At 41.0% G+C, this 22753-nt stretch overlaps 1 protein-coding gene across 2 annotated transcripts in view; it reads left to right on the top strand.

Moving 5' to 3' along the window:
• SNX4 (sorting nexin 4) overlaps positions 1 to 17970 on the top strand; it is a 34845-nt gene extending 16875 nt beyond the window's left edge. For both annotated transcript variants that reach the window (XM_039699012.1, XM_039699018.1), the window contains exons 6-14: positions 422 to 477; positions 4964 to 5036; positions 6569 to 6630; positions 8069 to 8134; positions 11980 to 12069; positions 13274 to 13373; positions 14119 to 14264; positions 15630 to 15744; positions 16080 to 17970. In XM_039699012.1, coding sequence (XP_039554946.1) covers positions 422 to 477; positions 4964 to 5036; positions 6569 to 6630; positions 8069 to 8134; positions 11980 to 12069; positions 13274 to 13373; positions 14119 to 14264; positions 15630 to 15744; positions 16080 to 16127 — 756 coding nt within the window. In that variant the 3' untranslated portion in view covers positions 16128 to 17970. The remainder of the gene's footprint in view (positions 1 to 421; positions 478 to 4963; positions 5037 to 6568; positions 6631 to 8068; positions 8135 to 11979; positions 12070 to 13273; positions 13374 to 14118; positions 14265 to 15629; positions 15745 to 16079) is intronic.
• The last annotated feature ends 4783 nt before the right edge of the window (positions 17971 to 22753 follow it).

Below are 22753 nucleotides of genomic sequence, written 5' to 3'. Positions count from 1 at the left end.
GAGCATATAGAGGTCACTCTACCACTGGTTTTATTTGGTTTGAGAAATACAAAATAGCTGGTCCATATGGTCTTAAGTTACCTAATTGCTTCATGTAAAAAGAATGTGGGGTTGTGTATCTTAAATCCATGATTTGTGCAGCATTTTAAGAAGGCCTATTTCTGTGGGACTTGGATTATACCAGCTTAATTTTAGTGGTTACTGTTTACATCATATTAAAAAAAATAGCATAGTTTTTTGACTTTTCAATAAAAATATCTGACATTCAGGGCAGCTGGTGTCAACTTGTTCAATGTTTGAAGACTTAAATATGCCATGAAGGCAGGACGTTTTTCTGATGGTGCTGCCAGAAGGCTGAGATTTTTTTGTCACTGAAATTTAATTGCATTAAATTAACAAAGCTTTTTTTCCCCTTTTTCAGGCAGATTCCAGATTAAAAGCTCTTAATGCAACATTCAGAGTGAAAAACCCAGACAAGTAAGATTCCACATCCTTCTTCCCTCCCTTTCCTTTTTTCAGTTACTACTATAACTTCAGGTGACAGAATATTCTCTCTTTAGCATAAATTCAGAAAAGAAAAATTATCTTTCTGCGCTTCAGATCTTAACAGGAGCCCAGTAAAGAGGTAGTGTGAAAATAGTTGATAAATCCTGCCTCCAGAAGCAGGAAGCATTCAGAAAAATTCCATCACTTCATGTAAAACGAGTATTTCATTTTAGCTAGACTAAAACGAAAGGGACAAAAAGTCCCCAAAACCAGACTCTGAAAAAACCTCTTAGTATTTGTTTTCAAGAAATCTTTCCAAGCATGAACAGAATACAGATTGATAGTAGGTTTTTCCAAAAGTCTGCTCGTGTACAGCTCTGGATGCACACACCCTGGTGTTGCAGTTCACAGTTCTTTCCAAGCTGCCAATTTTCACAGATGCTTTTGGATGTCCAGAGGTCATTTCAGCTCTGTTGCAGTTTACAGAGCTCTGGGACAGGCACTAGAGCAATGTGCTGGATGGAAAAGCTGCTCAGAATTGTCAGTGTTTATAGTGGGAGGTTCATCACACCCTTGGTGATGTGGGAAGGGTAAAATGGGAGTTTCTGCTTCTGCAGTGGTTTAGAAGCATCAGTGTGCAGTGATGGGGCCAAGAGATGCTGCTGTTTGCCATCCACAGCCCATGGAGTCCTGTGCAAAGTGCCCTTCTGGGTGCCCTTGCTGTCCAGCAGTGCCACCAGGAGATGCTGCTTGGGGAAAGAGAGCCCCTGTGCTGACTGCTGTCTGTGCCACAGAATCTGTGGGTAGTGTGTTAAGCATGTCAGAGGGTACCTACCTTTCTGAACCTCTTCATAGACTTAACCTGTGAATTGGTCCAGTCCCTCCTTTTTTACTGTGCTTGTTTTTAGGGCCTTCTGGGACAGCCAGGAAGCTTTTAGCCAGGGTTTAATATAAATAATAACATTCATGAATGAGATTGGACGACAGCAATTCTCTGTATCTGCAGGTGAAAATGGTTTCTTGTTTGAATGCTTCACCCTCAGTCATCTTCCTCTGTGGCCAGGAGTAGTTCTCTTTTCCTGCTCTCACAGCAGGTAAACTGCCAGCAGTCTGACTGTAGGCACAGGTGGGCAAGACTGTTTAGGGAGCATCCTTGTTAGCTTTCGAGGTACCAATGTTTCAGAAAGCAAAGCTGTTATGAGAAGTAGCTTGTTAAAAAGCAGAAAAAGGGTTAATACAAGGAAAACATGAGGAAAGAGCTTGTAACAAAAACAGTCCTTGAGTGCGTGTGCCTTGGTAGAGCTTTCAAAGTGCTTGAGAGATGGGACATGTTTTGTGTTGTATTCTGCCAGCAACCTAAGTTCTAAATTGCACTTGAGGATACAAACTGTTTAATAAATAACTCATGAGCAGAAGTTGTTTGTCTGCCTTTTGCTGTAGCATGTGTGGCTCTAACAGGAGGCACAGTGCCTTGCTCTGCCCAGCACACTGGTGCTTGAGCTGCCTGCAATGTGATGCCTGGCCCCTCTGCTTTACCTTTGGTGCTTTTGTGTGGCTGGCTGGTGAAGTGGTTCAGCAAGCTCACCTTGCTGAAACAGAAGGTGTGACTTGACTGCTGTGTGGAGTGTAGGCTTTCAGGCTCCTGGGCCAGGAGAGGTTCAGGTGAGGAGCAGCTGCAGCTCCCAGTCAGGATTGCCATGGAGCTTGGCAACATGGGGAGCTGCATGCAGCTGCAACAAGGCTGCTCTTCGAGGTCAAATGTGGACTGGAAACTAAACCTTCTCCTGTGGAAAGTGATTTGTAGTTTCAATGGTGGATTTAAATGGTGATAAAAATACGGTATTCTGGTACTCAGAGGTAAATTTGTATGTACTGCAGACCCCTCTGATTTGGCCTCATGGCACTCATCCTTGCTTTCTCTTTCTGGGCTTTAATCAAAACCATAGCTTTTGGGTTTTGGTGGAAGATTTCTTTAGAAAATACAAAAGCCTTTCCTAAGGCAGGCTTTTAAAAATATTTTTAAGTAGCTCTCTGGTATTTTCTGTCTGGTTATTCAGATAAGTGGCTTGTTTTCTAGTGAACAGTTCTGTTCTTGTAGTATCTCTCCTCACAAAAGAGGACAATGGCACTGCCTGCCCTGATGCAAGAAGGATTACAGCTAAGTAAAATGCACAAAGTAAATAACTTACACTGAAATTGTCTACTGTAAAGGATTATTTTTTTTCTTTGCTAATATCATAAAAGATATTTTTGAGAGACCTGCTGGTGTTCCTACACTGATGTGACCCAATCAGTTCTTCATTTGTGTCTCAAGTTCTATTTAATAGCTCAGTTAAGTATCTAGACTGTTGCTAATGTTGCAGAACCAGTAAAACCAAGTGAAAGTTTAAAAAGCCTCAATTACTGAGTATCTCTTGTTTCACACTTCTACTGTTAGGATACACTGGAAAGTAAACATCCCTTTGTGTGCCTCACTGAGCTCTGTTTGGAAATTACTTTATAATTATGTAACTTTTTTTTTTTTTACATGAGCAATGAGTAGGACTTAAGCAAATAGTTGAGAAATAAACTTTTGATCTACAACACCACCATTCTCTTAAAACCAGTTTTTCCTGAAAATTATATTTGTAAAATTTTCAGCCTTCACGGAAAATTGGGAAAAAATAGCAGCACTTTGGTTTATGCTTTTATGAGACAAAATAGAAGACAGCTTGATTCTGAAGTAGTAATTTAAAAATATGATTTTTTTTAATTGAGGAAGAATTGGTCTGAGAGAAGATGTATTGCTGCTAAAGGCCAGGATACTGAAAGTCCTCCTAGGTTCCTGACTCTGGTCTTCAGGGAGTACAGCATTCCTAAAAGATTTCTAGTGGCAAAACAGGATAAATAAAACTTTGTTATAAATTTCTGTAGTGGAAAGGGGAGTCTTCCTGAGCTGCAGGCATGCTTTTTAATCTTTTGTTTTTAGTTCAATTATTTCAAATATCTTCACTGTGCGTGTCTGCAGCTGTCCGACGTGCAGCCCTGGTGCATATTTTATAAAGTGTAAACTGAAAAGATTGCTCTCTAAATCCCACTGTGCAGATCAGTGACTACATTTTTTTCCCCATACAGCTTCTCTGCTAACCTTTAAATCTTTTTATGTACTTTAACCCTGTATGTGTCATAATGCTATAAAAAAACGCTTCTTGGGAATCAAAAATATTAGAAGTCATAATAAAGCTTTTACTTCCTGAATGTAAGGATGGGAATATTTTAGGGGAAGACTTCCTGGCAGGGGAGGAAAAGGTGTTAAATGAAAAACCCTGGAATTTCATAGTTGGTCACCCAAAACAAGTGACCCAACTCATTTCAGTAAGACCTCTTGGGTACAAGCTATTCTGAAATACAAAGCCTGACTGTGTGCCTGTGGTGGGAGGAGGGATGAAGTTTTTTTTCAATTCTTGAACATCAACCTGGAACACTAATCTCAATCTCCTATTCCTTAATTTTAGTTGCATTCTTCTGTGTGTATTTTCAGATCATTGTTTAGTAATTTAGGTAAAGCTGTTTCTGGCTTCCCATCTGGATGAAATAAATACATTCTTGTGTACCAAAGTAGGTCATGAGTAGACTTGTGTGTAGTAGGGAGGGTTTATGTGTACACAAGAGGCTGTTGCTGTGGTTTAATTGGTTACCTGTCACTAGCAAAGCTGTGGCAAATGATTCACCTTTGGTATTAGCAAGAGGTAAAGGTATCAGCTTAAATTGCCTCTGAAGCCTAACTGAGCTGGCTGATAAAATGCCTCTTCTCCAGAAATGACAAGCCAGCAGTATGCACAAGTCACTTGCAATGGCTTCCCTCTCTGCTACCTCGTTGAGAGGTAGTGATTTGATGGCCTTCAGCCATACATGGCTCTTGTGCAGGTACAAGTCTCACTAGGATTTCATATGTTACAGTTACTGTACAGATTAGTCTCAGGGGAAATGTAATTGTGAATGTTTCCTTGAACCCCTGAAAAGCTGTGCCCAAAACTGGATAGAGGCAGCTTGAAAGTAAAGTATCTTTGTCAGGTCAGAAATGTAAACATGCTTTTATTGGGAAATATGCTTCAGCAGATTTTGGCTTTGTATTTGTTTGAAGCTTTCCTATTCACTAACCCTTGCTTTTATAAATCCCATTAAAAAACCCTAACAATAAAACAGTGATGTAATAACTTCAGCTAACTACTCTTACTTCATAAAATTTTATCTCTTAATTCAATCTGAGCCTTCAACATTTGCATTTAAAAGACCAGCAATCATGCAAGTGTTGGGATGTTTGTTCACTTGAGGGAAATTAAACTCAGCAGTCACTTCTTTAGGAGTCTTCAGCTAATTCCACTCCAACACAGGCCAGGCTGTGCTTGCTGGCTGCAGGGTTGTGGCTCTATTGTGCACGCTGTGAAAGCTTGCTTTCATGATGGCTAATGATGTACTATCTGTTTCCTGCTCCCAGGAGATTTACTGAGCTAAAACACTACAGCGATGAACTGCAGTCTGTCATATCACACCTTCTGCGAGTCAGAGCTGTGAGTATTTCCCATGTGTGTCGTGACAAATAGTATGATTTATTTATAAGGCAGTATTTCTTGTTTAGTCAAGAGAAGTGGTATATGTGTTCTAGAATAAGGGCAGTTTTGCCTGAGGGAGTCTGTCTCCGGAGTGTGGAGCAGGAGACAGCAAGAGGTGAGGGCACTGGCTTTGTGCAGATTTGGGAGGGGGAAGGAGTTCCAGATCTGATGGCTGGGTTTGACAGTGCTAATCTGCCCCATCCTGTGATAGTCACGCATCACAGGGAGGTGCTCTGAAGAGGGTTGAGGTGTCTGCTTCTCTCTATTCAGCAGACAAGTTGCTTTTGCTGGATGTTTGGTTTGAGAAGGGCCTCAAAACACAGTTTTCTGGTCAGACATGTAATGAGCTTGTAGTATGAATCCTTTACGCTTCCCAGTATGTATTTTCTTTTTTTTGGCTCGTTCATTGATCTGCAATGAGTAATAGTCTTTCTAATGATGACAACAATTATGTAATGCATTAAGATACTCTATGGGTTGAGAGTGGAAGGTTGTTATTTTTTTAAAGGCACAAAAAGGAAATAAGAAAAAGAGAAATTACAATTCCAATAATGAGAGCATAGTACTTCTTTTTAGTATGTTCAACAGGGATTTCATTTTCAATGGACCTGTGTGGCAGAGAGGACAGTAATGGATTGCTCTGCTAAACTCAGGTTCTTGAGAGAATTAATAACTCTCAAGAGTGGTGTTCTACAGACAGTCCTGTTTTCACAGAGCTGTGTGTGAGAGATCTGTTGGGCAATTTGTTAATGTTTCCTTTTTACTACTGCTGTGACAGATATCATAATAACAATGGTAGCTCTTGCAGAACTTTAATCTCATTCATTGGTACATCACAATTCCAAGGGCATTATCTGGATTATTACTCACACTTCAGAGTGTACACGTGTCTTTTCTTCTGAGGTTTTGCCAGCATTGTAGTTCTGGCTGCAGCAAGTACTGGCACTCCAAACAGGTGACATGACCTCTAGCTCAAGCAGTGATTTCTGCAATGGATAGTTCATTTCCTTTCCCTCAGTTCACTCAGCTGGGTGGAAAAGTCAAGTCACTTGTTAGAATTTTACTGAAGGTTTCCCTACAGTATTGATGTCAAGATGGACTTGTGACTTGCCATCTATAAATTAAACAAGTGTGTGCATAAATTTGGCATTATTCAGATAAAGAATGTCTTATATTTGGTTATCAAAAACTGAAGGGAGCTTGATTATGGTTTCCACAGACACACAGACATATCCTATCAATGAGCACTTCCAAAGATAGATTTGAAATGCTACTTTTCAACATAGCCTTGATTGTGACTTCAGTCTTGCAGGACTTAATGCTGTTGATTTTTTTTTTTTTCTTTCAGTAGTGGCTTATGTTAGATTTAGGCCTAATCTTGTTTACCTGTGTAAGAACATTAAGGCTTTAGCTCGGAGTATGTATGTGGGTTTTCACAAAGCAATTGCACTTAATGTTGATGACCAAAACCTGTCTCTAAAATGTTTTAGAGGGTAGCAGACCGGCTTTATGGTGTCTATAAAGTCCATGGCAACTACGGAAGAGTATTCAGGTAAGAGTTCATCCAGTGTTTAAATACATGCATAGTTATGGGGAGAGAGAAGGGAATTTCTTGGTTTTGTTATGCTTTTGAAAAGTTTATTTGAAACATTTCATTGTCTATCTTGAAAAACCCTGTATTGCAGTGCTAATGAGATTTCTGTGCTGCATGCAGAGATTGCCTGATCTGCTGAGCTTACTCTCTAGTGGAAGACTACAGCTTTTTGCTTTGTGTACCAGACCTTTGGGCCTTCTGCTGCTGTGCTGGCATTCTGTTTCTTCAGAAAGTAACTCATTATGCTTCATGCAGTTGTCTCTGAAAAAGCTTCTAGGTTCTTTTAATGGATAAAATTCAACAATTATATCTATCCAATTTTAGTAGCTTTTAGAAGTGAATTTGCCAATCGTTTTTTTGATTTATATGAGGGAATTGCATACTCAAGTTTTCCATCTCACTGGAGAATTCAAGAATCTAAACTTCTGGTTAAGGGAAACCTCCTGCTTCTACACACTGTTCAAGTGCTAAATTTAATTCTCTGGGTTAATGGATTGCAGATGTCTTTCTCATTGGGGGTTTTAAAATGAAATTAGGTGTAGTTCTGTAACAACACAAAGACAAATATCAACATCAGCAGAGTGGAATGTTTATGAAAAAGTGAAGGACAGAATAGATGCATTACACATAAATAATGCGAAATATAAGCAGAACCTCTTTTTGCCTTGTAAAAAGAGTTGTGGGTGTAATTCTTGTAACTAAGAACTCTCATAAGGTTTCTCAAAGCTGAGAACACAATTAAAATGACAGAGTACATACCAGGATGTCCAGAACTAGTCTCTTGCTATCTTTTTTGTAGCTCTGATGTAAATAGGTAGTTGAGACAATTGCAAGTTGGATTTTTTTTTATAAGTAGAACTAAACAAGAGTCTGCTATGAAAATATAAAGCTACATACATCATATAGTTTCAGGAGAAGTAAAATGCTTACAAAAGTCAAATTCACCCTTTGGTTTTTGGAATGAGAGGCTTCTATCTTCTATCCTGTAAGTTTGGGAAGCTTAGTATGTTCTTGGTGAGCCCAAAATGTATTTCAGAAAGTTCACCATTGTAGTTGTCCCTTGTCCCATGTACATTAAGTGCTTGGTGGTTTGGTTTTGTTTGTTTGATTTTGTTTTGAGTTTCAGCTATTTAAACAAGATTATGCTCAAAACCCATCCCAAACTAACTATATTTGTGACTGTGAGTTTAGGGACAGTTGTTTTACAGAGTGCCATAAATGGCCTTGTCACATTGTTAGTGTTGTTCCTTAAAGAAAAAAACCAGTTTGACCAAGCCTAACTTTGAGGCAGTTTCCATTCAGGTGTCACCTGGAAAGAAACTATATACAGGATGCAGCTTATTAACTTCCCTTACCCTTCATGTGTGATGTTGTTTCTCGTTTGTTTTTCCTACAGTGAGTGGAGTGCAATAGAGAAGGAGATGGGGGATGGGTTGCAGAGTGCTGGCCACCACATGGATGTGTAAGTACTGACTGAATATCTGATAGTTTGATGTAAGCCAGATGTGGAACTCTCTCTCTTTCCTCTCTTTTCCCTCAACCCCAAAGTACATATGAGTACCAAGAAAGTTGGGGGTGCATTGTTTTTAGGTATACAGTGTTTCTGTGCCTTGGATGCAGGCACAGTTTTAGCATCCATGTACTGTATTAAGTAGCTCAAAAAGCCTCAGGAGAACCAGAGGGGTTTCTTTTTTTATTATTATTTTGAAATCATAGAAGTGTTTGGAATCCTTCCAGTTTTTCTTTTAAGCTACTATGCCAGAAACTGGTGGAATACAACTTTAATGTACTACAGACCTGATGAGATCCATTTGGTTTTGTTAGCAGCATTTTGTACCATGCAGTAGATGGTACACAGATTTGGACTTAATTACAGGGAGTCAAGAAATTTAATTAATCGGCACCAAAACTCCAGTGGATTCTTGAAACAAACACTGACTGGATATAATAAAGTAAAGAATCCTCTCTCTTTGCATTTTTAGAGTCATTTGGCAGAGTATGTGAAGCACAGCCTTCAAAATAAGAGTCTGGCACTTGGGAGTGCTCACAGAAGTGGTATTCTAAGCTCATAGCTTCTGCTTTTCAGGTAGTCACATACAGCAAGTGAAACAGCATTTCTTACTCTGATTCCTCTTCTGTAATCCCACACAACAGATAAATAACAACTCCAGCAAGAGATGGAAGGTGTTTGACACTTCATGCAATATTTTTACCAATAAAGCATAATTCCCGTGGAAACCAAGTTCTTGGGTTTAGTTTATAGGGCAGATTTACACACTGCTGCCTGATTGTTATTGGTGGTGTCAAGTTAACAGGTTAATTGTTACTGGCCTTGCCAAGTGGAAGGGTTTGAAGAGCCATGCCCTCAGCTTCTTTAGAGTAATTCTGCTTTTAGCAAATCTTTAAGAACTGGACCACTTGTGAATAATTTATTCACAGTTCTGTGTTTTGTCTAATGGGGTGGTTTCCATACAAGAAGAGCTGTAATATTTTCATGGCAGAGGGCTGTGGTGAGAACAAAGAATGGACAATGCATTCTGTTTTCAGAAGAAAAGTAATTGAAGTAGGGGTGGAATACAATGTTAAGCACCTACCGGGGTAGGCAGGAGTTGAAGAGATTGTGAAAACTTGGTATGGTGTAGTGGAGTTAAGGAATCACACAGAGGTTTTCAGTGGTTAGATACACCACACCAAAATGTGAAACACCTGGAGATGCATAACCAATTAAAAGAAGTTTATCTCACTTCTCAATCAGGAGGCTGAACCCTCTCACACATCCATAATATTTAATACTTCTGTCTGTAACACAGGGCTAATGATCCAGTGTAATGGCAGTGGGTAACTGCTGTTGTGGGTAATTTTACTCACTGCATGAAGTCTGAAGTAGCTTTCATTGTCTGTCATCTCTGCCAGAGTGCTCTGGCACTCTTGTGCAGCAGTAGTCCCTTAGTGATAACAATCCAGCAAGAAGCAGCAGTTGTGAGGTTCAGGAACTCATTCAGTGACCGTGTGGTCTCCTAGCAGTAAGGTTCATATCTATAATCTCTTTAAAGTATAATTTACCAATTCAGTTACCATTCCCACAACATTAGGTGGGAATTTATTGAAACAAAAAGCTACTTCTAGAAGGTTGCCTTATATAGATGTTAAACTTCAAAACTGATTTAATTATTCTCTATCTACCCCCTATGCTGTAGTCTTTACTAGATGTTTGTTTAAGCTTTTGAGTTGTTATTGGTTAGTATGGTCCATAACTGCTAAAAGTTTGGAGAAGACACCCCAAAGCTTCTCTGGGTGTGTGCTTTATTACAAGATGAGGCTTGCTGAAGTGAAAGAGAATGCTCAGAAAGTTGGAGTGAGTGGCTATAGCTAGCATTTAAAAGATGAAAGAAAAAAGTGCCAGACCTTTAATATCTGTGCTTTATTTCGTTAATGAGTGACCCTTTATGTCTGTATCAACTAGACTGTCATTATATATTGAACCAGTCTAAACTAAAACAAGGATTTAATTGACAGCTTACACAAAGAGTGAGACCACGCCAGGTACCTTTAGAACTTACTGCAATGTTTCTCCTTAACACTTTCTCTAGTTTGCCTAAGTTTAGGCAGTCAGAAATGACATCTTTTTTCCTCCCAAATCAAACTCAGTAAAAAACCTGCCTAGGTAAGGTAGGATTTTGTTTGGTGAAATTTTTTGGTTGTTTGTTTTTGAAGTTCTTTTCTGAGAGTTGATCTGCCACAGATGAGCTCTAGCACTGCTCTAAACTTAGATCTTACATGATAATGAAATGTGGTCCATCTGCTGCCCTGAGAAATCTAACCACTATACTAAAATTATTGCACTGCAGAACTTAAAATAGGGTAAGCCATTTATGACCTTTGTGGCTGCAGGATTTTTTCAGAACAAATGTATTTTTCAACAGTATTGGCTTATTCCTTATGTTGATTGATAATATGAATTCTTGCTCTCCTTGTTCTTTAATCCCTTCTACTTAAACTGGTCTGCTGTTGCTGACCACTTCATATGTTATATTTATTCATCACCAAGAGCCTTGGTAGGGCTTTTCCTGGGTGTGACATGTCTTTGATTTCACAGAGCCTCAAAACAACTCATCATACTTTCAGACTTCCCAAATTCATGTCACTGGTTCCCTTTCAGCTTGAGACTCTGCCACTTCTACCACAGAGCTCTTACTGGAGAGGAATAGGGAGAAAAGAGAAAAAAGAAAGATTCTGGAAAAACTTGAAAGCTAAGAGGTGCTATAATTAGCATTTGGGTCACGTTGTGCTGGTTACTAGAGAATAATGGACATATGCTCACTTCAGAGAGCCTGCAGGTGTGTGAGATTGCCACATAGCTGAGAATCCAGACTGAGTTAGCAGAATAGATGAAGGTATTTGTGTGGGATCTCATTCATCCTGGTTATCTCCAGTGGCACATGGCCTGAGTGCCAGGCTACAGAGGAATCTAATTTCTATGGCTGTGCCAAGTGATGTGCAGATAGCTGTAGCCTGTCCCTGCAAATCTGTCCAAGACAGTCACCTTGGTTAGCAAGAACACATTAAATACTGTCAAATAAGCAGTATCAACTGGAAAAATAAAGTGTTTTTTGCCACTTGTAACCTAAATAACAAAACTCTTACTGAATGCAAGAGCTGCAGATTTGGTCCAAGCCCTTGTACTTCAGATTTCTCCCTAAAAGGAGGGTTAAACTTCCTGTTGCTGTGAATTAATATGCCTGACTTAGATAGCAGATAAAGCTATAGACTTCGAAGGAGCTGAAGGGACCTAATGTTGTGGTGGTGTTCAGGGCACCCTGAACTGAATGAATAACTCAGGCTATGAAAGCAGCTTCTGCTTTTCAGAAGGTGTGATGTTCACATTCCTGGCCCTTAATGCTTTATGCCTTGAAGGATTTCTTTTGCATCATGTTTTTTTGGTTTGGTTTTTTTTTTGTCTTGGTGCTGCCTATTGACAGTCCACTGAAGAAAAGGAATAAATTGGGTTTTTTTCCTTTAAGAAAAGCTGTCTCATCTTCAGCAGGAGACTTATGATAGGTTTTGTACTTGTCAAAAGATTCATTGTACAATGAATCAATGTACCAACCAAAGAAGCAGGCCCGTGGGAATGTTGATATTAGCTGATTCAGAGTTTTAATTAAAACAAAGAAAAAAACCATTTTGGAAGTGCTTTTTGCTGTTTGTCATGGGTGTTTCTGTCAAACAGGTGTTCTCTTGTTACTGGATGTGTATCCTTAAAGGTTAAATTAATCAGCTTTACATTTAACTGTGGCTGTTTTTCACTAGATATGCAGCTTCTATTGATGACATTCTGGAAGAAGAGGAGCACTATGCAGATCAGCTGAAGGAGTATCTCTTCTATGCTGAAGCACTGCGGTATGTACAGAAGTCTAGAGCTCACAAGGAAGCTGTAGTCATTTTCTCTAATGTGATGTTGATGTTTAATTTAGTCTGGTATCCTCTTGTGCTCTCTGAGAAGAGGAAATAATAGTGTTGTGGAGTCTCCATGTTCTTGTTTCTTATTCTGCTTACTTGTACTCCATTGCCATGTGAGTGGCAATACAAATTGGAACTGCTCTGATCAGTAGTGAAAAGACAGAAATGTTAGAATCTGTATGCTACAGAAGAAAATGCTGTTTATTCCTCTGGTTCCACTGTTATCTTGGCTTTTGGTGTAATAGTGCCCCAATGTGTTGAAAGCTCCAGCTTTCAGATGAGATAGGCCAAACAGAGCTGTTACAGCCATTACAAATTCCAGGAACTTTCAACATGCCCAGCATAACATTCATCTGCTGCACAGTCTTGTGCATTGAAATACCAGCTTTTTGTTTTATGTTAGTCTTTGTCAGTCACCCCTAACAAGCATGGACACAAAAGCAAATTGCTTTATGCTGCAAAGCTGTGCCTAAAGCTGTTGTGCTTTATGAGGGTTGGCTCTGAACCTCTTGGAGAGGTCCAGTAGTGAGTGGGGTTGGCGAGTGCAGGGGCTGCTGTGTGGGAAACTGGAGCACTGGTAGCCTCTCCTAGGAGACAAATGTGCATCTGGCTGTGCAGGACGGATGTAGCATCATCAGCCCACACAGGACTGGGAGTTACTGCAGGTGGTCAGAGGAAACTCCTCTTTTCCAGATGAAAGGCACTGTATGAGTTCTAGAAGCAGTTTCTTGTTTCATTGTTTAAGAAAGAAAATGTGATGAATTTTATGATTGATTGATAGATTGCTGCTGTGACAGGCACCATCTCCAGGTATCTTTTGTCAAAGCTGTGATATTTCTGTAATGTATTTTCAATTAAACTGTTTTACTGTGGTGTCCTTAAGGAGGTGGTAGGGCTTGTATTGCTGTATCTTGGAATGAGTCTATAAAGAGAAGCAGAATGCAGTTGTGATGCAAGCTTGCTTAACTACAGCATTTGCAGAGTTATGCAGTCTGTGATAGGGCTGTTGAATTTGGGCTAGATGAATAATTAGAGGTGCTTCCTGTCAAAAAGCAAACAAAACATGATGCTATTTGTAAAGTGTAAATGGAAGGAAATGTAGCAAAACAAAGTATTTAATGCCAGATCTTTCATTACTTTTCAGGGCAGTTTGCAGGAAGCATGAACTGATGCAATATGATTTGGAAATGGCTGCACAGGACTTAACATCTAAGAAACAGCAGTGTGAGGAGCTGGCAACGGGAGTAAGTCTTTTTCCACTTTCTTCTCCAAGATACCCCTTTCTGAATTTATTTTTCACTTGAGCCAAGTTACTTAGAATGATATTTAAATGGCACCAGCATGCTGGCTGCTGCTTTTGAGAAGTGGTATCATATGAGCTGGAGACATGTGAGGTTTAAAGTAACTTGGTTCTTGGAGACTTAGTTTGTGCCAAATGTCCTTTATTGAATACTGAGCAAGTAGAAGGTTGCAGTAAATATGACTGGAGCAGAATAACACTGTCTATAGACAACTCTATCCTAAAGATGAAAATGTTGGGAATTCTGAAAGATTTCCTTTGCCTTTTGAACAGTGGATGTTATTGATTTGTTGTGTTAGTCCATTTTATATGGGAGATAACATTACCTAAAATATTACCTGAAAATGGCAACTGACAGTTTTAGAATTTTTAATGTTGCTCTTGGATCTATTGATCTTCTTTATGGAATGCCTTTATGGTTTTTGTTTCTCTTAGTTTCTTTCCTACTTCACTGGGAAGGCTGCTCTGAAAGTTCAGCCTTGTCAGGCTTAAAGTGTTGGAACATCAAATTACCTCCTCCCCACTTTACTTAGTCTAACCTGAGTCACCAGAGCTACTTATCAAATAATAAAATGGAAATTAAAGCAAAAAAACAGCCAAATAGTAAGCACAAATGCAATAAAAGTCACCTGATGTCCTGTGGCTGTGCTCAGGACGTGCCAAACCTAGAGTATCCTTGTTTTTTGTAGACTGTGAGAACCTTCTCCCTGAAGGGGATGACCAGCAAGCTCTTTGGGCAAGAAACCCCTGAGCAGAGGGAAGCCAAGATAAAGGTTCTAGAAGAGCAGATACAGGAAGGAGAAGAGCAACTGAAGTCTAAAAATCTGGAGGGCAGGTAAATGGACTTGACTGTTTCAAAGAAAACACCGGGCTTGTCTTAGCAAAAGTCCTTGACTGGATGCTCTTGAAGGTGTTTGCATTTTATAAGTGTTTTTAATATATTCTTGGTGTTTATGAGCTGTCTATAAAAGCTCCTGTCAGCTGCAAGTTGTGAAATAAAGTGCAGTACATGCAGTTAGCTTCTGGTCTGAGTGTATGGCTTATGTAAAACTTGATGACTTTCCCAGTTACTGAGCCCACTCTAATGGCTGACTTGCATGCTTTTATGTTCCACTAGTAATATATTTAGCAGGTGGGCTTGGAGGTCTGCAGCTGAATAGGCTGAGACTCAAAGGCTGATTTGCTTCAAGTACAGTATTTAGTTTGGTTTGTGTGTAAGGGTGCTGAGCCCATATTCTGCAACTTCTCCTGTGGGGGACACCTTACTCCAGTTTGAAAGAGATTGGAAGGTCTGGGGAGTTGTGTTTGGGTAACTGCCTCTTGGTGCTCTAATGAAAATTTCTTCAGGTATGCCAAAATTAAAAATAGGAACTAATATTCTTAAAGCAATGGGATTCTATCAAAGCATGTCTGTCATATAACATAAGGAGTAAATGTGGTATCTTCTGTTATGTTAGCATTAGAGCTGGAAAGGTAAGACTAGTTCATGAATAGTTCAAAGCAACAAGACACTCAATAAGTGCAATATCTTAATCATTTTGGCAGATGTATTTGAGATGTGCTTTTGTAGCTCTGGAAGCAATTTTTGAGTGAATGCTAGTCCAGCACAAATGAAAGTAGGAATTACAGATATATGCCTCCATTTTAGCTAAGGAGACCTGACTACACATCACCAAACCAGCAAAATTAATTTCTGAAGTGAATTATCCAAGTTAAATTTGCATTGTAAATATTTGTTGTACTTGACTGTCTCACATCCTGACAAACAAGTGAGTTTTCACATTGAAGAGATAAAGATTCTGACTTGACAATTGAAAAAGAAACCTGCAGTGTTGTGTGCTGAATGTTGGCATGAAGATAATTAATTACCCCAACAGAATCTGGAGGAAATAAAGTGTATTCTGACTTATGCTGGTTCTACGGCAGTGATCCTTCATGGGGAAAAAACACCAAACCAAACAAACATCCTAATGTGTCCTGTGAAACTCTAGGTTAAAAACCTTAAAAAGAAGGTGGACAATTCGGTAGTGGTGCCAGTTGTAAAATGAGGGGACTGAGGGATGCATAATATTTGCAGGACTTGGTTTACTGACTGAAAGATGGAGCACTTTGTTGTACACAGCTTCTCTGCTGAGACTTCAGAGCTGAGGGTGCAACATGTAAAACACTTCCTAACAGCAGTCATTGCTTTAAATTTCAGAGACTTTGTGAAAAGTGCCTGGGCTGACATTGAACGGTTTAAAGAGCAGAAGAATCATGATTTGAAGGAGGCACTCATAAGCTATGCTGTTATGCAGATTAGCATGTGCAAAAAGGTACGTGTGGCTTGGGAAAGGCTGGCCCAGAGTGTTTGTCCTGTCAGCAGGGGGGCAGATGCACACTGTCAGTGACTGGGAACATGGCAGTCACAGAAGACAGGAAGTCACCACCATAAAACCTCCCACATAGTCCATCCCCTTGAACTCAGTGACATGTTAATGTTGAGATATATATATAGATCTAGTGTGGTGCAATTTCAATGTGGGCTCTGCCTTCTTCTGTGAAGTTCTGTGGGACTTCTTCGTAGAGTCTTCTCTTGAAGAAAGTTGTAGATGAGGTTTGCAAATAGAGTGTATTCCCACCTATTGATTTTTAACTGTTCTTTTAAAAGGGAATTCAGGTTTGGACAAATGCAAAAGAATGCTTCAGCAAGATGTGACTATCTGGAAATGAATTCCTCCTCCAAGTGCCAGAGAACGGAAGCACAGTGTATAACACCAATGTTATATTGCTACATGACTTACATACAAATCATGAAATAAATGTAATTGTTAATAAAGGATGAAAAGGACATGTTGTTAAATGTTTAGCCCTGGCTGCCACTTCTGTGGCACATTTTATATGTGGTAGCAAAGAACGCAGGGGTAAAAGAGTTACTGAAAACTACAGCTCTGTATTGGGACAAAGGTATTGGGAAAGTTATCCCAGAAAGTATGAACTAAACTGTTCAGAGACTTGTGAAACACCATGCTCTGTAATGTGTAGATCACTTCCAGATGCCCTTCTTTCCAACCCTTGCTGGTTAGAATTTTTAATGCTCAAGGGTGCTTTGGTTTTACAATGGGGCACACAGTTGTGTTCTCGAGGTCTATGCCATAAGAGAACAAAAAATGAAATATTGTAATGCCTAGAGTTCATATTTAAATGCCTTTGCATGTCCATAGAGAAATATGTTTTTCCAGAGTTCAGGTTAAGCAGTCTCAAGCTCCTGAGATGTTTGAAACTCTCTACAGTAGAGGTGTTGTACAGTGGTTTGATAACAATATTCTGCATTTACTGGTTCCCACTTCAGTTTTGATATGGGCATTGATTTCTTACTAAACTTCTTCCTGCAAGTAAAGGTGACTGGTGATCCAGCTGAGCAGAAAAACCAAAGTCAAAGCTGGTAAGAAGCAGATGCAACTTCTCTTTGGTTGTTTGGAACCTGTTTACACTTGGTGTGAATCTGGCCTGTGGCACCTGTAACTGAAGGGGTTTGGTTCTTAAACAAATAGTTCTTAATGAAGGTGCTGAAATAATAAACCTGGTGCAGCTTTTGTCATACTTCAGAGCAGTGATGTGCAGAACCCACAAAGAACCAAGGTGTCTGTTTGGCCCTTGTAATGATGTTTCAGTGTGTGTGAGTGTGTGTGAATGTGTGTAATATACACACCTGTATAACAGGATTTGCAGTTACGGGATTTGCATTAAATATTTCCAATTATAAAAATCTCTTACCACTGTCTAATACTGGGCTTTTTCTACATCCTTACTGAAAGTTCCTGAAGTCTTGTGGAATTTGTCAGACTTGATTGGTAGTCCTGAAGGAAACTTTGTAATAATCTGTTGAAAAGTGTATTTAATTATTTTGGATTATAACACTATCCAGATTTTTTTTTTGTAAGAGATACTCCCAAAAGTCCTTAAATGTTCTTTTGATAAAACTATCTAAATGTATTTACTGGTATGTCTCATGTTATTTTTGTCTCTTCAACCTTTCTTTTCTATAAAACCATTGTGAAGAATGCATAGGTCTGGTGCACACTACAGCTTAAAACTCTGAAGTAAAGTGCTGGTACTCTGAAAACCTGTGTTGGCTTTTCCAAAGCATGTGACAACATGCCTGGCTGAGGGATGTTGATGTTGGGCACAAAGAGGTCTCTTCCTTTAAACATTGGAGAAACATTGTTCCATTCAGAGGTTGCAGTGTCCAGTTCTGATGCAGGCTGAAGGACTCTCACATTCCAAACCAAGAAGTTGCACACTTGATGTATTCAGTAAACCTTCTAAAAGAGTGGTGCCTTAATACAATACCATGAGGCGCTCAGAGTAGGTATTTTTCATGCACTTTGATTTTTGGTAGATCTTTCTGGTGCCTCCTTCCACGTGTCACTTGCTGTACAGCTCATTAAATGTATTAGTATGCCTTTTTTTTCCTTGCTAGTTGTACTAAAATTTAAGAAGGGAACAAAACAGTTCTTGTAAGTTTTGTGCCAAATAAGATAAATAAAATTGCTCTTTGATATTTTTGTTACATTGGTTTTTTTTTTGTAAAAAACTCTCTTTCCTATTCTGGAAACTGCTGTTGGATTTCTTGGATGTGGTTCTTGTCCATCTTAGCTTTCAAGTGGCCTCCAAATTTGGGTTTGAAATTTGGTGAATTGTGCACAGCTTTCCCTTTAGTAGGAGCATAATGCTAAGGCCAAAATTAGATGCTTGCTACAGTCAGCTGTCTGGATTTCATGTGTGTCTCCATCTAGTTAAGAGAAGATGCTTTTGAAAACATTTTGCATTATTTGTGAAATTATGTGAAAGGCAAATTAAGCGTAATTTACAAAGCAATAACTTTGTTTCTTTTACTTCTGTCTTTCCAGGAAAGCATTGCATGTGGTCTGTGTAGTTGGGGATCATAGCAAACTGTGAAGGTTTCTCCTGCTCTTTTAGCTTTTCAAGTTTTTAAGGTGAAACCAGCCAGTTAATTGCTGTTTCCATATGGGTAACAGAGCCCACATGACAGATGTACACTTGCAAAGTGTGCATTTTTCCTGTTACAGTGTGGATTTTACTCCTGTAACTCGTTCCACTTTGCCAGTTATCCAGTAAACGTGAAAAATTGGTGCCTTGAAAATGAGGTAGGAAAAACATTTTAACTTAATCTCAACAAAATGCTTGTATGTGAAAATGTTTACCTGCCTAGATCATCTATCTGCTGATCCTGTTGCTTCTGTCCCAGGAACCTTTGCTAGGTAGATTATCACTGCTCATGCTATCTCTGGCCTTCCCCCTTAACAGCAGGACCTTGTCTTGTCAGTGCATTTTAGTGGCTGCTGTTGTCTGTTCCTGAAATGTAGCAGGGGTGACAGAGCCAACTGCAATGGAAAGATAGAGTTTGAACTTTCTTTTTTAAATGTATTATTTCAGTATCTGGCAGATCAGCCCAAGCAGTGTTAACCTAGCAGCTGTGTGCAGGGACTGCCTTGGCAGGCACAGAGCACATCTTGGAGCTCGAGCCACACTGAGGATTTGTCTTGTGCAGGTGAGCCAGAGGAAAGTGCTGGCTGTGGCCAAACACACACAGAGCCAGCAGAGCAAGGCTGCAGTCCCAGAGCACTGCAGCTCAGGATATCTTCTTGTATCACTCTCCCTGCCACTGAAATTCCTTTGTTCATCTTGGTTCAAGAACTGAGAAACACTTTCTAATGTTGCCTAAAGATGACACAAAGGAAGTTGTCTGGATTCCCTGTGCTTGTCACACAATGGCAAGGCAGGGCTCTAATCCACATGTCCTCGTGCCTCCTGTTCTGCCCATCCCTGGTGCCTCTGACTCGTGTTTGCCTGCAGAGCTCTGTGGGGAGACACAACGTGCAATGAAAATCCCCACACACGGCTGCTCTAGAAAGATTGCAAAGAGAGGAAGCAAGTGGAATGGGAGCTGGGAAACTTGGAGCACAGGCTTTGCTGTGCAATCCAAGTACAACACACCTGGATGTCACCAGTAAAGCAGTTGCCTTTGTAAGCAGTCACTTTGCTGCTGCCCTGAGTCCATGGCTGCTCCTGCCTGGCAGGCTCCCACCTGCTGCCCCAGCAGAGCTGTTTCCTGGGACAGGGATGTGTCCCTAAGGATGTCACTCACTCTGTCCCCTGAGAGACCCTTGGCAGTGCAGGACAGAAAGTGCTGTGAGCTGCTTTGTTCTGTGGGTGGCCCCTGGGGCAGGCAGGGTGCTCACTGCAGCTGTGAGCACAGAGGTGTCTCTCTCCAGTGACAGAGGCTTGGTTGTCCCCCCAGCTGAAACAGGGGAGTCACCTGTGTCCCCTCCACAATAGCACTGCCATGGGTACGGACCATGGGAAGCCTGCAGAGCCTCAAGTTCCTGCTTAAGCAAAGGATTGTGACTCTCTGGCTGCTGTGTTCTGGTGCTTCCTGGTGATACAGTGTTATAAAGGGGTTTTGTGATTCTGACTTTCTGAAGGGTCAAATGCAGAGGAGAAACTTGTTTGTTTTGTTGATTGGTTTTGTTGTTTATTTGTTTTGCTGGCTGCCTTTTGATTGCTTTTGAACAACTTACCTAGACTGGCCTTCCTCAGGCTGTGTTTTCTTCAACAAGAATCTTTTCTTTGACTGATTGTAGAACAAATGTAAACCGTGAAACAAAGACAAATTGGAAAGGAATTTGGGTTGTTTTGGAGGAAAACAGCTTCAGACAGTGGAAGTACAGAGTATTTTGAGGTAAGGAGAGGTGGTGCCATGCCCAGACAGGTAAGGATGAGGTGAAGCTGCACTTGAGGGCAGACACGTTTTGCGAAGAGATACACAAGAAGGGTGAGGAGATGAGGCAGGGAAGAAGGACAGCAGAGATGTGATGGGTGGTGGAGCTGGAGAGGAGAACAGATGGAAAGCTGCTGTTCCTGCAGGCTGGGCTGTGCAGGAAAAGGGAAAAGCAGCTCTGTGTGGTCCTTGTTTTGGAGAAGGCAAGAAAGTGAGGAAGATGAAAGCTGGATGTAAGGAGGTTTTAAAAGCTGTCAAAGACAGCTGTGTAATACTATCATGATAATCTCTGACTGAAACTTGTAGTGATGACTGTGGTCTTGAAGCTGAGTTTAACACTGATAATGGTGTGACACAGCTCAGAAGGAGAATTTTAATTTTCTTTAACGTTTAATATCTATATTTAATATGGTAGTTTTCACCTTCCTGAATAAATATAACAGGAGAAGAAGCGTCAGTCTTCAAAAACCCAGCATAAACTTTGTTAGTACCCCAATCCTATAAACACCAGCATAATCAACCATGGGATCTGGGGCTCTGCTCTGTGATGCAGCTCTAAAAGAGGCTGCCCCAACAAGCCAGGGACTACAATTAATAAATACATTCTTCATCTGTAGCAAACATGTTCTGTTATCTGTCGGTATCTGTGGCATGTGATAACACCGATTATATTCTCTTCAGAGTGCAGCTGTAAGTGGCCGCGGAAGATAGAAAGTGATGAGGCTCCCCGGGACGCAGAGGTGCGAAGTGATGCAGTCGGAGGGAAAAGGCAACCCCGACCGCCCTCTGGTGGGTCTCCAGCAGGAGCTCGCAGGGCCCGGGATGCAGGATTCCACTGCGGGAGGGAGGTCGAGGCCACTTCTCCACTCCTGCCCTGCAGAGGTATGAGAGCAATGCAACAGCCGTGGTGTAACCGAAGCCTAAATACACAGGGATGGGTAATCTGGAGCAGTTTTCCATGCAGGATTTAGTGCTGAGTTGGTGTCCTGCTGTAGGTTGCTGTTAATAATACAGTGTATTACACTGTGATTTGCAGCTTGGGTGCCCTTTGGCACAAACACTGCCGTGAGTTGGACTCAGAGGTTTCTGAGCTAGCAGTATTTTTTTCCTTATTTATTTATTTTTAATACCTTCTTGGATGTGGTGCCAGCTGCATGGTCAGTAGGAATGATCTGTGGCCACTTGTGCAAGCTGCAGTACTGTGTAAGAGACGGCAAAGTCACCCTGTCCCAGTGCTGCTTTGAATGAGGTTTTTCTGAGGTGTGTGCTCTCTGGTGACAGAGGGGCCAAGTCTCATGATGGATGTTCCTGGGGCCAAAAGGACAGACTCCATGTCCAGTCTCCTTTGTTTTGATCAGATTCCAAGCACAGTGCTGGTGGCTTCTGCCTGCTCACCTCTGATGGCCCCGCAGATTCTGGATGCTTAGAGGGCAGCAGGGAAGAGCTGTGGGCTCCTTGTGCTGCAGCAAGATCCCTCCTGGGCCACACGACAGAGCTGTGCATCCCATCTGCCATTTGCCAACCTGCAGTGGGTGTTGCAACAGCCACAGCGGCGTTCCCACTCCTGTGTGACATTCCCTGTACTCTGCCATGGACTGTGTTTGCACTGAGGTCATCCTGCTCACTCCAAGCTGCCTCTGGTGCTCCTGCTGCTGTTCAGAGTGGCTCCTCCCCTAGCCTGGCCACATTGGGGCTGCCTGGAGCTGTGCAGGGCCTGCCACTGACCTGCTCCTTGCTTTCCTCAGGTGATTCATCACTGCTTCCAAGCAGCACAGCCTCCTCTTCTTCCAGTGGCTCCCTAATCCTTTCCACCTCCATCTCCATGCTCTCAGTAATGCTCTTACTGCCCAGGCTGCCAGTGAGGACTCTGACCAGCACAGAGCCAATGGGAGAACACAGCGGGACTCTGCTTCCCTAGAGAGCTCCCATTTCCAGTTGCATCCTGAAGGCTTTGACCGGATTTTAGTTTATTTTAAAGAATGCCAGGCTGGCTTTCTGATTCAGAGCAGGACTGGCCCAACCGGAGGGAGGAGAGCTGCGATGCGGTGGATTGCTGCATTAATGCTATTGCTCCATCAAGGAAGCTGTAATCTCTTAAAATGAGAATTAATTTGACAAGATTTGTTTTTCATGAACATGTTGATTGGCATTAATCTCTTTTAGCTCTGTATCAACTATTCTTTTCCTAGGGATTAGCTTCAGACTGACAGGCCTATAGTAATTCACTCTTTGTTGTTATATACTTTTATAAACAGACAAAATATCAGCCTTCTTTTAGACTTGTTGAATTTCTCCTGAAATCCTAGAACTGTTGAAAACCACCATCCATGGTTCAGAGATCTCTTGTGCTGAGACTTCTGTAAGCTTGAGAAAAAGCTACAAGGATCTGGAGATACAGGCATTAATTTAAGCAGCTAATGTCTAATGCTGCACCCTGGGTGTGTCTCAGGAGAAAATATCCCCTTGTGATGGAGCTAAGGCACAGCTATGGTTGATGAGAGCATGCACAGACCATGATTTGGTTTTAGCATCCTCCTAAA

This window comes from Passer montanus, unplaced genomic scaffold, assembly GCF_014805655.1.
Source record: "Passer montanus isolate IOZ18808 unplaced genomic scaffold, ASM1480565v1 scaffold1, whole genome shotgun sequence".
Taxonomy (NCBI): Eukaryota; Metazoa; Chordata; class Aves; order Passeriformes; family Passeridae; genus Passer; species Passer montanus.
Note: the sequence above shows the minus strand (reverse complement) of the source record. Positions and strands in the feature narration are given on the sequence as shown.